Below are 12,435 nucleotides of genomic sequence, written 5' to 3' on the forward strand. Positions count from 1 at the left end.
CCCACCAGAACGGGCAGACAGTGCTGTGAACCGCTGGGGAGACCAAGGAGGATGCTGAGCTCAGGGTGGGGGCATCTGCAGGATAGCCTTGCCTCAGATGGAAACAAGAGTCAGAAGCTCAGAGGAGTCCAGGCCACAGATGCACAGGCTTGGGAAATGAATCAGTCAGACCACAGAAACCGGCTCTGGCTGATTTAAGCAGAAAAGGAATTTATTGAAGAGATGTTGGGCAGCTGACAGAATCTCGAGGAAGTCTTAAGAACCTGGCTCAGAAAGCAAACAAGCAGAAAGGGGCCTTAATAGCTAGACCCACAGCCAGAGTGTGTCCTGGAAGGAGACTGCCCGGGACCCCCTGCCCACTGCTGGCCATGTGCTCGTTACCCCGGGACCCCCTGCCCACCGCGGTCTGTGTGCTCCTTATCTGGGAACCCCGCCCACCACTGGCCATGTGCTCATTACCCCGGGACCCCCTGTCCACCGCAGTCCGTGTGCTCATGACCCCGGGACCCCCACCCACCGCTGGCCGTGGTCCTCGTCACCCCGGGACCCCCATGCCCACTGCGGTCCGTGTGCTCCTTTTCCAGGAACCCCGCCCACCACTGGCCGTGTGCTCATGACCCCGGACCCCCTGCCCACCCCGTGGCTGTGGTCCTCGTTACCCCGGACTGCCCACTTCCCACCGCCCGCTGCGCCGCCTCGGGCAGGTGAATCCGCCCAAGTCTGGGCTGTATGCTGGCCCCCTGGCTGCAAGCAGGGCCACTGAAACCAGGACAGCGGACCCTTGAACAAGTCCACTTAAACGTGCTTTCTTTTATAAATACGGACTCCATGAGCCACGGTTGGTTGACTGTGGTGCAGAACTGAGAATGTGGAGCAGATCCCCAGGACCAGCTGTGAAGTCACACGCAGACTAGTGACTGTGTGGAGGCGGAGCCCCGGAGCCCGTGTTGTTCCAGGGTCCCCTGGAGCTGGCCCTTGTGCAAACAGCCCAGAAGGGGTGACATCTGTGAACGGGGTAAGGAAGCTCCGATGATGTGGCACAGTGAGAAGAACCCGGATGTCTGTATGGGAGGTCACACTGTTGGTGATGGGTGAGCCTGGGGGTGAGGGCCGAGGAAATGGTGGCCTGGGAGGGGTGAACAGGGGAAGAGGACCTGGAGGGGGCAGAGCGGGAGCAGCCACGGGGCGGGGGGAAGGCTGGGCCAGACTTCCAGAAACAACAGAAGGGCAGTTCGGGAAGGAGGAGCTGGCCGAGGGAGCGGGCCAGCTCAGCACTCAGGTCCCAGCTTGTTAGCCTTGGTGACCTCGGCACGAGCAGCCTCAGACAGGGAGAGGCGGGCTGTGGGAGAGAAGTGGGGTGGGAGGCAGATGGGGAGGGGCTCTGGGCACTGCTCACAGGCCCCTTCAGCCACCAGCCACCGAGTGGGCCTTCGCAGGGTGTTTTAACGCTCAGCACATCTGTCCCTAGGCATGAAAATGTGTAGTAATGGTCTCCACGGGGTGCACAGGTATCCGTGGGGTACCCCAGTGTTTGGCTCAGCATCCTGTATGCTGTAAGGGCTCAGTAAACGTGCGTGCTGCCGCTGGTTCATTCACCGGCACCTTGACTGCGAAGGGCACAAGAGGGGTTGGAGCAGGTGCGGAGCGTCCGGGCATCTGCCCAAGTGGGGGACCGTGAGTTCCACGTGTGGAAGCGGAGGAGGAGGTGCGGGCAAGGGGACAGTGAAAACGCTGGGGCGGGCAGGGCAGGATGGGGCTGGCAGCCAGGGGTCGTCCCTGAGAGAACACCTCCTCTGTGGCTGGAGACGGTCGTCAGCGACTCACGGTACAGAATGGCGTGGAGGACTTTGGTCCTGGCCTTGTTGGGCTTGACCACCGACGAGCCAGGTGGCTTACAACCCAGATCTCTTGTCAGGGAAGGTGTTAGTCGCTCAGTCGTGTCCGACTCTGCAACCCCACGGACTGTAGCCCGCCAGGCTCCTCTGTCCTTGGAATTCTCCAGGCAACAATACTGGACTGGGTTGCCATTCCCCTCTCCAGGGGATCTTCCCGACCCAGGGATCGAACCCAGGTCCCCCTCGTTGCAGGCGGATTCTTAACTGTCTGAGCCACCAGGGGAGCCTTGTCAGTGAGGCCCCCTCCGATACACCGCTGCTGGTGTTGCTCCAAGAACGTCCCTCGGCTTTGACCGTGAAGCCCAGGCCTTTTAGTAGAAGAAACTGGGTAGCTTCCTTGATGGCGCAATGGCTAAGACTTTGTGCTCCCACTGCAGGGGCCCGGTTCAATCCCTGGTCAGGGAGCTAGATCCCACATGCCACAACTCAGACCTGGCGTGGCCAAATAAATAAATAAATATTTAAAAGAAGCAGCAGCTAGGAAAATCATGTCCTAGCAAATGACTTTTTCTCCCTCTGTGGGAACTTAATGGGGAAGAATGTGGGTTTCTGCCTCCATTTTTAAGTGGTTGCTTGCAAGTTAATTAATTTTCCAGGAAGAATGACATTTCTAACTTAAGTAGACATGCATGTGTATTTCATATTTTTCCCTTTTGGTAAACTTATGGGGAGAAGTATTTTTTAAATTTAAAGCAGAAAGCAACTGGTAGCACCATGATTATGATGTTATGGCTCATGTAGTTACAGAACTCATTTCATCAGTCAGGCAGCCTGGGCATTTGTGTTTCCAAGGAAGGCTCTCAGACAGGGACGGATGGTTTCCAGGAGTCCTCTGGGCGGCATTGCTGGTGGGGGCGGCAGGTCTTGCCCTGAGGCTGCCCATCTGACTGGGGGCTGCAGGAGGCTGGGGCTTCCTCCATCCCTACAGGGCGCGTGCCAGTCCACTGCTTGGAGGGCCGGTACTGAATTCCTCTAGGACCCCTGGGGATGGCGGCTGACTCAGAAATCCCTGTCCTGCTCAGGGCCCAGGGGGATTAATAGTGCAGGGATCCCTACCTTCCCAGAGGTTTCCCAGCTCTGGGATCTGAATAGGTGCTCAGATTCTTAAGAGAAAAACAGCCCAGTAAGTGGCTCATGAAGGAGCTCATTAGCATAACCTGTTTTTCCTCAACACCTCAGCATCTAGACCGCTGCAACCTTTTCTTCCTCATCCGGTGCCTAAAGCCATTGTCATGGTTGACCTGAAAAAAAAAAAAAGTGCTCTTTCTCTCCTCCCCCCCATTGAAAGAGTTGGGCTATAAAAGGCAGCTGGCTGTAGTCGGGCGGGGCTTCAGAGCAGATGAGAACTGGTCCGTTTAGAGATGTGGACCACCAGGCAGCACCCCCCCCCTCTTCCGTAGTCACCGTTTCTCAGATCCCTGCTGGAACGTGAGGCTCCTTCCTCCCTGGTTGGGGAGGATGGCAGCCCCCACCGGCTTGTGGGCTGCGGCGGTTTTCCCAGAGACCAGTGAGACCTGGAGGAGGAGGTCAGGCAGAGGCCCCTGCCCTGCAGACCTCATGTGCTTCTCCTACCCTCGGGGTCCAGGAGCCGTCTCAGGGCTGCCCCCATCCGCCTGCTTCATCCTCCCTGCTCACACCCCCTCTTCGTCTCTGCACTCTGCTGCTTGCTTGGAGCCCCCAGCTGCTCAGATGGCGTTCTCCAGAGTGACCGGTGCTTCTTGAGGCCATTGGCCTGGCTGGAGGCACCTCCAGGATAGCTGTCCGTGGAGCCTCAGCCCGGAAGCCTTTCGTGACTCCTGCAGGAAGTTTCTCCTTCCCTGTCTTTGCACTGGCTTGATCTGTGAGTTTTGCCTGTTGGCATGTGAGCCTGGCCCCCTGCATCATGATCTGGAGGGGAGGCTCCTCTGAGCTGGCTGCGCCTCCCACCCCATGCAGCCGGGTTCTCTGAACCCAGGGGCTGCTAGACTGGAACCAGCCCCATGCAGCCGGGTGCTCTGAACCCGGGGGCTGCTAGACTGGAACCAGCCCCTGAGCCCTGATGCTCCTTCCCACGACGGAAGCCTTGGTGAGGTAACATCTGTGAATGGCCAGAACAGTTGCTTAGAGGTAATTCATTTTTATACCTGTTACTGGGCTGAATATTTTAAAGGATGTGCCTGATACTGGCAGATGGATATAATTTTCCTAGGATGTAATTTACATCCAAACCCTTTTCTCAGTATCTTGGCACACCCATCCCTTCCCGCCCCCGCCCCCCGGCCCCACCCCATCCCCCTTGAGGAAGAGACCCAGGAGAACAAGCCTTGTGTCACATAGGAGCACTTGGCTGGGACCTTCTCATTCACTTCTCATTTCCAGGGAAATTTTTCCCTCTCATACTAGACACTCTTTTGAACTGTGTTTCTTTATTTTATATACAGAGATAAATGATGACCAAAGTTTTTTTAAAAAGAGAGAGAGAAAGAAGATAAAGTCATATACTCTTAGGCAAAGATATTCTTTCAAAAAAGCGTGTGTGGAATCCCTTGTCCACGTGTCCTGCAGCGGAGGGAAGGCGTGGCTCTTTGCAGGGGGTGGACAAGGGGGCCCATGACCAGAGCCCCGCCTCGGTTTGCGGGCTCCGTTCTGTTTTGGCTCTGTGCCTTGTTCCTGCTATAGGTGCAAAGTGGGCTGTCCTTTCCCACCATCTCCTTGTGTAACTTAATCCAGTTTCCAGATTGTAAAAGTAAGTTGAGCTAAAACTGACCAAATGAGAAAGATGTATCTGTTCTGTGACTTTTGGAAGAAATCCTGACATGGTTTTACTTCTCCATTTTAAGATCTCTGACCTCTTTGAAGTTAGAGAAATTATGGCTGTTTCTACGCTTTTGCTTTAGGTTGACCCTTAAATGTCTTATTTTCATTGGGTGTGAAGAACTTCCTGATTGTGCGCTTTCGTAAACTCATGGTATAAGACAGCCCAGGTTTCTGTTTCACTTGTTCTATTCACAGGTAATTACTTCTCCATTTGGGACTTCTAAATCCCAGGGTCCGCTCTGCTCCAAGCTCAAATGGTCTCTCCATCTGTTGCCATTGCCTTTTCTGTTATATGAGAGTCATCCTCTTAGTAACACGATCTGACAGGTATTGCGTTATGTGCCAGGCATGACGCAAAGACATCATTATTTCATTTTAACCTCCTGATAACTATAAGGCAGACACTGTTGTCATTTTCATATTACGGATACTAAGTGACCAGTTCGTTCGGTACTAGATAGTCATGGCTCCAAAGCCTCTTCCTCTCCTGGCAGGTGAGACTACCTTGGTTCCCTGGGGAGGTCACAGGAACTTGGATAGACGTGAACTCCATACAGGGTTCATGTTTCTGAGCCAGACAGATCTGCATTGCAGTTTTGGCTCTTCCTCAGTAGCTATGTGATCTTGGGTGAATTACTTAAATCCTCCAAAGCTCGTCTTCATTCAGAAGCTGTGTGTGAAATCTAACGATAAATTCACCTTCAGTATACGAGGCATGAGATAGACTGTCACTGACTTTTTTACTTTTTACTCATACATTAGCCTGGCTTTTCTAAGGTAATTTTTGGCATGTGAAGTTGCCTGTTTTCTTTTCTTTCTGGAATGCTGAGCCCTGGCCAGCTCGGTCTGTAGTGGGGGTGACTCTGGTGCATCTGATGTTGGCAACACTTTATGACCATTGGCCTCCTGTGGCTTTTCAAAACATTTCTGGAGGCAGCTGGGTGTGTTTGTGGCCTGTTTTTGCAAGCAAATCATGGAGTTAGTCCTGGCCTTTTAGGCTTTGAGAGCGCCCAGTAAATAGCATACCTCTTGACATGGACACAAGGAAAGAGTTGGCAGAGGGGAGACCGGTGTCACCTTTATTATTAATAGAGGTGATGCTGGATGTAGAACAAAGGAGACACAGATAAGAGAACGGAGATGGGGCCCTAAGGGGAGAGGCTGGAGGAAGGGAAGCTTAGGTCCAGTCAGAAGAGGGGAGGGAGGAGAGGCTGCAGCCAGGGCTCGCCCGGAGCTGAGGGTGTGGACGGGGTCTCTGCTCTCTGCACTCGGGCGCCTTCAGGGCGGGCGGGAGCCGGGGCTGCCGCAGGTCACAGCAGCGCTGTGGGCCAGCGGGTGCGGGACGCGAATGTCCACTCCAGCCTCCAGTTCGTGCTCGGTGCCGGGCTTCTGGTGGGAGGAGACAGTGCAAAGATTGTTATTTGGGAGAACTTGACTCTTTGAAAACAGCTGTGTGTGCTACATTTAGGAGCTTCTCTAAGTTAAGTATTTTTGGAATACATGGATTTTAAGATGTTGTATGACTCTGAAGTCAGAGAAACACAAATATATGATAAATGGGGAATCGTAAAAGCATGATGCAAATAGACTTATTAATATTCATGAAACAGAAGCAGAGCCACAGCCTTAGAGCACAGTTATGGACACCGGGGGGAAGGTGGTGGACAGGGACGGATTGGGAGTGTGGGATTAACATGTGCACACTGCTAGATTTAAAATGGATTTAGAAAATTACTTAAAAAGTTATTTGGCAGTTAATAGTTTCTTGATACACACATATTTTATATTATGTATGTTATATATTTGTATGTAGTTTTTATATTTTATATCTTTACTCATATATATTGTTATGGCTTATTTTTAATGTGTCTTTTCAGGTATATTAATTTCTGGTTTTTGATTCTGAAGGAAAATGAAATCATAATAATGATTAACAACTGCTCAAAATATGACCTGCTGTGTGATATTTTATTTGATTTGTTAATCTTAAAGATACAGCCTTGGTGACGGTTTCAGTCTGAAGGGGCAACCCTTGCTCCCGGTCCTTTTCCTGTTATAACTAATCTGATGAAAGTAGAAGACAGAGCGCCTTCCCTCTCCAGCCCCCTACCCTCAATTCCCACCCCTGTGTTTTTTCTTGATTTGGAGCTTGTGAAAATAGATATGTTTCCTGAATTCATCGAGAAATGAAGCCCATTCAAAATTAAATCTATCTCCATTTTTATCTGAATGCTTATAAAAGCTGTGTATTAACCATAATCTGAGAGTATCTTGGGCTTCCCTGGTGGTTCAGTAGTCATCAGTAGAATCTGCCTGCAAGTGCAGCAGGAGACTGGTTGATCGGGAAGATCCCCTAGAGAAGGAAATGGCAACCCACTCGAGTACTCTTGCCTGGAGAATTCCATGGACAGAGGAGCCTGGTGGGCTACAGTCCATGGGGTAGCAAAGAGTCAGACACACGTTGGCAACTTACATTTTTGCAACTACAGAATTATATTAGACTTCAAATAATTTAGCTATTAATATTTTACCATTTAAAATCTAGCTCAAACTCATGTTTTAGGGGATAAAATTATATCTCATGAGAGTTATCAGCCTAAGTATTTAGCCTCTTAACTTGGCATGCAACAAACAAAAGTTAATCTGTGTTTTCTTTTCTTTTTAGCTTCTCAGACAAGCTATTTAGTGGAAAAGGCTTACATTTTCAGCCATCAGTTCTAGATTTTGGAGTTCAGTAAGTATTTTCTCCTTATAATTTTTAGCAATTTATTACTTATACTGTTTACTTTCAGGATATTTTTAATGTATGTATGATACTGAATATATTTTAAATAGATAATATCAAGAGATAACTGTTCCTAGAACTTGTTGAAAGGAACTTTCTTGTGAAAAGGAGAGTATAAGAGTTGTTTTAGTCCTTTCTTTAGTTTTTAATAAATATGTCTTATAATTTAAGTCTGTGGTATCACATCCTTGTTTTTCTGAAACAAAGCAGGTTATTTTTTAATGAAAAACTCTACATATCAATGGTTTCTGAATTTTTAAAATTAGATTCACTTATTCACTTGTTTTTACTGCTCCTTGTGCTTTGGGATTCAATACTGTACATGTATTAGTTATTGTGATTGGAGTTTTGGGAACAGGTGGGGAAGACAGAGTGGAATCTGTAATTCCTTACAGTGCCTCTTGTTGAGAACCATGAGATGAAGGGGGTGATCTGAGTGTCAGTTGAGGGACTGATTTGGGAACTCAGAAGTTAAGAGAAGGATGAAGTTGTTCTCAGGAGGGAACGTTAGGACTCATGTTGGTTGTAGTGAAGTTTAAGATGTGAAGTGTTAGACTCACTGGATGTAGAATTTTGCTGTACTGGATAGATTCAATTTCATGTAGAGTTTCAAGGTGGAAGTAAAAGAGTGTTTCAGGATTAAAAACTCTGCTTGTTTTAGCATCCTGCAACATCAGCTTTATGAAGAACTTTTTTGAGTTGCAAAAAAAAGTTATGTGAGTGAAGTAACCATGGTGCTGGGAGAGCATCTGGGGCGAGTTAGTGGTGCTCTCCTGGTGTGTCCATTCATCTGGTTTCCTTCTTCTATTTCCTTCTGATCGTCAAATGATCAGAGCTGCAGTGAAGAATAATGAATTTTAAATTTAGGAGTACATTGTTGAACTTTTTAAGGAGAGTGTTTAAAAGGAAGACATGATAAAAGTGCAAAGGGAACTTGCTGATTTTACAAAATTCTAGGCGTCTGCTTTATCGTTTTTGAATTCTTATATTTTTACTCTTAAGTAAAGAATGAGATTTTATAATAAAACCTCAACAGTTTCAATTTCCAAGAGATTATTTTGCTTCTGTCAAAAGTATGGTTAAGAGAACTCTTAATGCAGGACCTACTTATATATTATAGATTGGTAGATACCGTAAGCGGGATAGTAGTAAATAGTTAGACTGTGATAGCAATTCCAGTTCATGGGACACTGGCTGCCTATAAGTATAGTTACTCTGTCAATATAAAAGTCCTGCCGCCAGTGCAGGTTTATGCGTTGTCTGCATATGTTCCTTAGCTCTGCACATCAGTTTCCGGTTCTGATAACTGTTAAGTCATGTTGAAAAGAAATGTTTAAAGTTTTTGACTTGAAAAGGTTACTAAGTTTTAGACTTGTATCACCTTTGGATGATTCAGTTTTGTTTATGTAGTAGTTTGCAGTTCTAAAATACAGTCTTCTCTCTTGTGAATTGAGTCTTATATCAATCCTGGAAGGATAGTGGAGATAGGTGTTATCTGAAAGAGAGAGAATTATTTCCAAATATCTCTATATTTGAGCATGTACTGTAGATGCTCATATGTTTGTGCTGAGAAATAATGCATTTTTCCCCAAGGTTATTGGTTATTTCACTAGAAGTGGCAGTAAATCTTGATTTCTAAGCCAGTATGTGCTATGCTATTTTTCTCATAACTGAGATCTAGGATGTGGTTATGGGAACCTTATTTTTTGCTAAAGTTTAAAACAGTCACTCAGTGATAACAAAATATAGCCCAAATCAGAGCATTTAAAAAATTAGTCAGGTTTTATCTCACAAATGGCCCAATTTACAGGCATTAGACACACTTTAACCAGCACGTTCTCCTCATTTCTTCTCTGCCCTAGGTCAAGTTTTGCTATTGTTTATTTTGACGCTGACCTTGAGCAAACCTCATCCCTTCTCACAGCTCTGGTTTCTCTCTAGGATACAGAATGAGGATCATGTTATTTTGTTACCCTCTGCCTGCTTCTTAGGGTTTATTTTAAGGGTTAATATTCTTCTGGTCCTGAGATTAAAAGTGCTAATCATTCATAAGAAATTTTAATCATTCTTTTGTAGTATTAAATTAATAGAGTATCTTCCAGTTGTCACTTGTGAAGGAAATTCTTATCCTCATGACACTTTTAAAAATAGAGTTTAAAAAAAAAAAAGGATAAAAATAGCTCAGTGGTAACTACGTTTTGGCCAGCATTTTCTGTTAGGTCTGGTGAGGTTTCTGGGGGACATAGCTACTGGACTCCGCAACATGGCAGTTTTGTGTTACTCTGGGAGACATTTGTATCTTTTGAAACTAAAAATCTTGTATTTCAACAATGTGAATGAGATAAGTGTTAGTAACTTTGCTGATTGATTCATATTATTCACCGAAAAACCTAAAATCATGGAAGTTTTTATTTAATTTAATTGAAGAAAAAGGCAGATACGAGCCCAGTACTCCTGACTTAGGGCTTTCTGGGGTGACCTGGCTATATATGATAGTACAGAAAATTTTTAGTTGCATTATTTAAGAACACTCTAAAGAAATCAAAGTTTTAATCACACTGATCTATATTTTATTTGTTACTGGTTGTTAAGGACTTTTAAAATACATATTGAACATATTAAGCCTTCAGTTAAGACTTGTGATGAAAAGTAGGAGGAAAAGTTGAAAGAAAAACTTCAAGGAATTGATGGCAAATACAGTATTTTGGAAACCCCATTGTTTGTAAGAGAAAGAGTATGCATTTAGTTTTTCCTAAAGCACACATTTTTAATGTCAGAGAAGTTGGAACAAAATCAGAGAAACACAAGTATAATGTAGATGATCTTTTGCTGAATTTAGAAATGTAGTTTTATTTCTGGGCCACACTGATGAGAACTGTCAATTTGGGTCTCTGCCACTGAGGGTGTTAAAACTAGAGAGATGACTTCAGTGAAGTTTTTACTGGCTGTCTGTTTATCACATCGCTTAACTAGATGAATTTGGTATTGGGTGGCAGGGATCAGAGTAAATGATTCCAGGAAATCTTGCAGGTTGCTCCAGGTAGGTAGGCCAGAAACCAGGCCCTTTCCTCTTGGAGTTCTTTGTGAGAGACCGCCTTCTAGACAGAGATCTTGCTGAAAAGATTTGGCACCAGGGTCTCCTGATGAGGGTGTTTGCTGAAGAATAGAAACTCTTACTGTGAGGGTCATGGAAAGTATATATAAAACTTTTGTGTGCATATTTTGGATGGAGGAGCCAAAGCTTTCATTAGAGTTTTTTGAAAGACTCATGGTTTAAATGGATAAGAGCCAAAGCTAAAAGTGCTGCAGAGTTTTCATTTTTCTCAGAAGAATGGTGTTTAATGATTAAGTTTCCTTTTATAAGACTTAATAAAGTCTCTTTGCTAGTTAAAATCCATTCCCCCCAAAAGTCTATTTAAATTTATTACTCAGTAAATGAACCCTAAGAAAATTGGATTTTTCTGAGTACAGTTTCTTTTCTAAATATATTTTCATTCAAATTAGAGACCCATGTCAGACAGGTACCTAGTTCCCTCTAGGTGTTTTTTGCAAGCATTTAACAGCCTGTGCATGCTAAGTCGCTTCAGTCGTGTCTGGCTCTGGACTGTAGCCCGCCAGGCTTCTCTGTCTGTGGGATTTTCCAAGCACGGATACTGGAGTGGGTTGCTGTGCCCTCCTCTAGGGGAACTTCCTGACCCAGGGATCGAACCCCAGTCTCTTATGTCTCCTGCATTAGAAGGCAGGTGTTTTTACCACTAGCGCCACCTGGGAAGCCTGTTTAATAATGTCCTAGAAGGGTTGAATTCTTCTAATACAAAAATCATTGGGGTGCTGCTATGAGTTGGCATAAATGTCTTACAAAAGGAAATTAAAAGTTTTTTGGACTCTTTTTGGATAGGATTAACAGTAGGATTATTCTATTAGCAATAGGATTGTTTTTAACTTTGTAATGAAGATCAACAGCTTTCTGTGTTAGATTGTGTATATGTATTGACGGGTGGATGAATGGATGGATATTTTGTTTCTAACCGTACAATCCCTTGCATTTTCTTCTCTTTCCTCTCCTAGGTTTCTGGGACAGCCTGCAGCAAAGATTCTCTACGCTTACAACCCAAGCAGGGAGAGTGAGGTTGTGGTGAATTCCGTGTTTACAGCCGCGAGACATTTCCATGTGCCTCCCGTTCACTGCAGGGTGAGTGTGGACCAGCTCTTGGAAGCTAAGCTGTGGCGGGCTGCCAGCTTTTCTTGCTTTCTTTGGCCTGCAGTTTTTTACTTTCTGCTGCCTGTCTCTCCGTTTTCTGCTACCCAAGCTCTTTCCTTCTGTGTGTTTGCTTTAGCATTTATTTTTTCAGTTGTTCAGATTCATAATTTTGTGGCTGTTGATACTGACGTGGAAAGAAAAGTTTAAAGAGTTGAAACTAGGTGGTAATGCGTGTGTATTCAATATGACTTTTTCATAGTTAAAGAAACTTAATATTGCTTGTCTCATGATGACTACAAATGCTGAAGCATGTGGTAACTAGTCAAGTTTATAGTGGTGATCTTTTAACCTGGCCAGCCTACTAGACTGTTTTCTTAGTATAGGACTAAGAGACGGTGAGTGGTTCCTTGTGAAGCTTATTTGCATCAACACAGAGCTCCAAACCGTAGTCTTCTAATAGTTTTAATTTTAGTAATTCACTTTACCTTTAATTTTTAATGAAAATCCAGGTTACTAGTAGAGTTTACTTATTTTCCTTACTATGTTTATGTGATACCGTTTCTTAAAATCAATACTGGGACTCAGGAAGTGGTGTAAGGGGGAGCCTGGTATATGTCCAGAGGAACAGATCTGTCCAGATCTGGGCAGTCTGTCCAGATGAACGCTGTCCCTAGCTTTTATTAAGCAGCAGCATGTTTGTACACTGGTGGTTCTGTTACTTAAGCAGAGGTGGAACCGTGTAGATACTGGCCCTTGAA

General features: G+C 45.5%; 1 protein-coding gene across 1 annotated transcript in view; it reads left to right on the forward strand.

The window, feature by feature from the left end:
- Positions 1-12,435, forward strand: part of TMEM131L (transmembrane 131 like) — a 174,461-nt gene that overhangs the window by 80,330 nt on the left and 81,696 nt on the right. Inside the window, 2 exon segments of the mRNA XM_065903804.1 lie at positions 7,357-7,425; positions 11,545-11,668. Coding sequence (XP_065759876.1) covers positions 7,357-7,425; positions 11,545-11,668 — 193 coding nt within the window.

This window comes from Muntiacus reevesi, chromosome 13 (assembly GCF_963930625.1).
Source record: "Muntiacus reevesi chromosome 13, mMunRee1.1, whole genome shotgun sequence".
Taxonomy (NCBI): domain Eukaryota; kingdom Metazoa; phylum Chordata; class Mammalia; order Artiodactyla; family Cervidae; genus Muntiacus; species Muntiacus reevesi.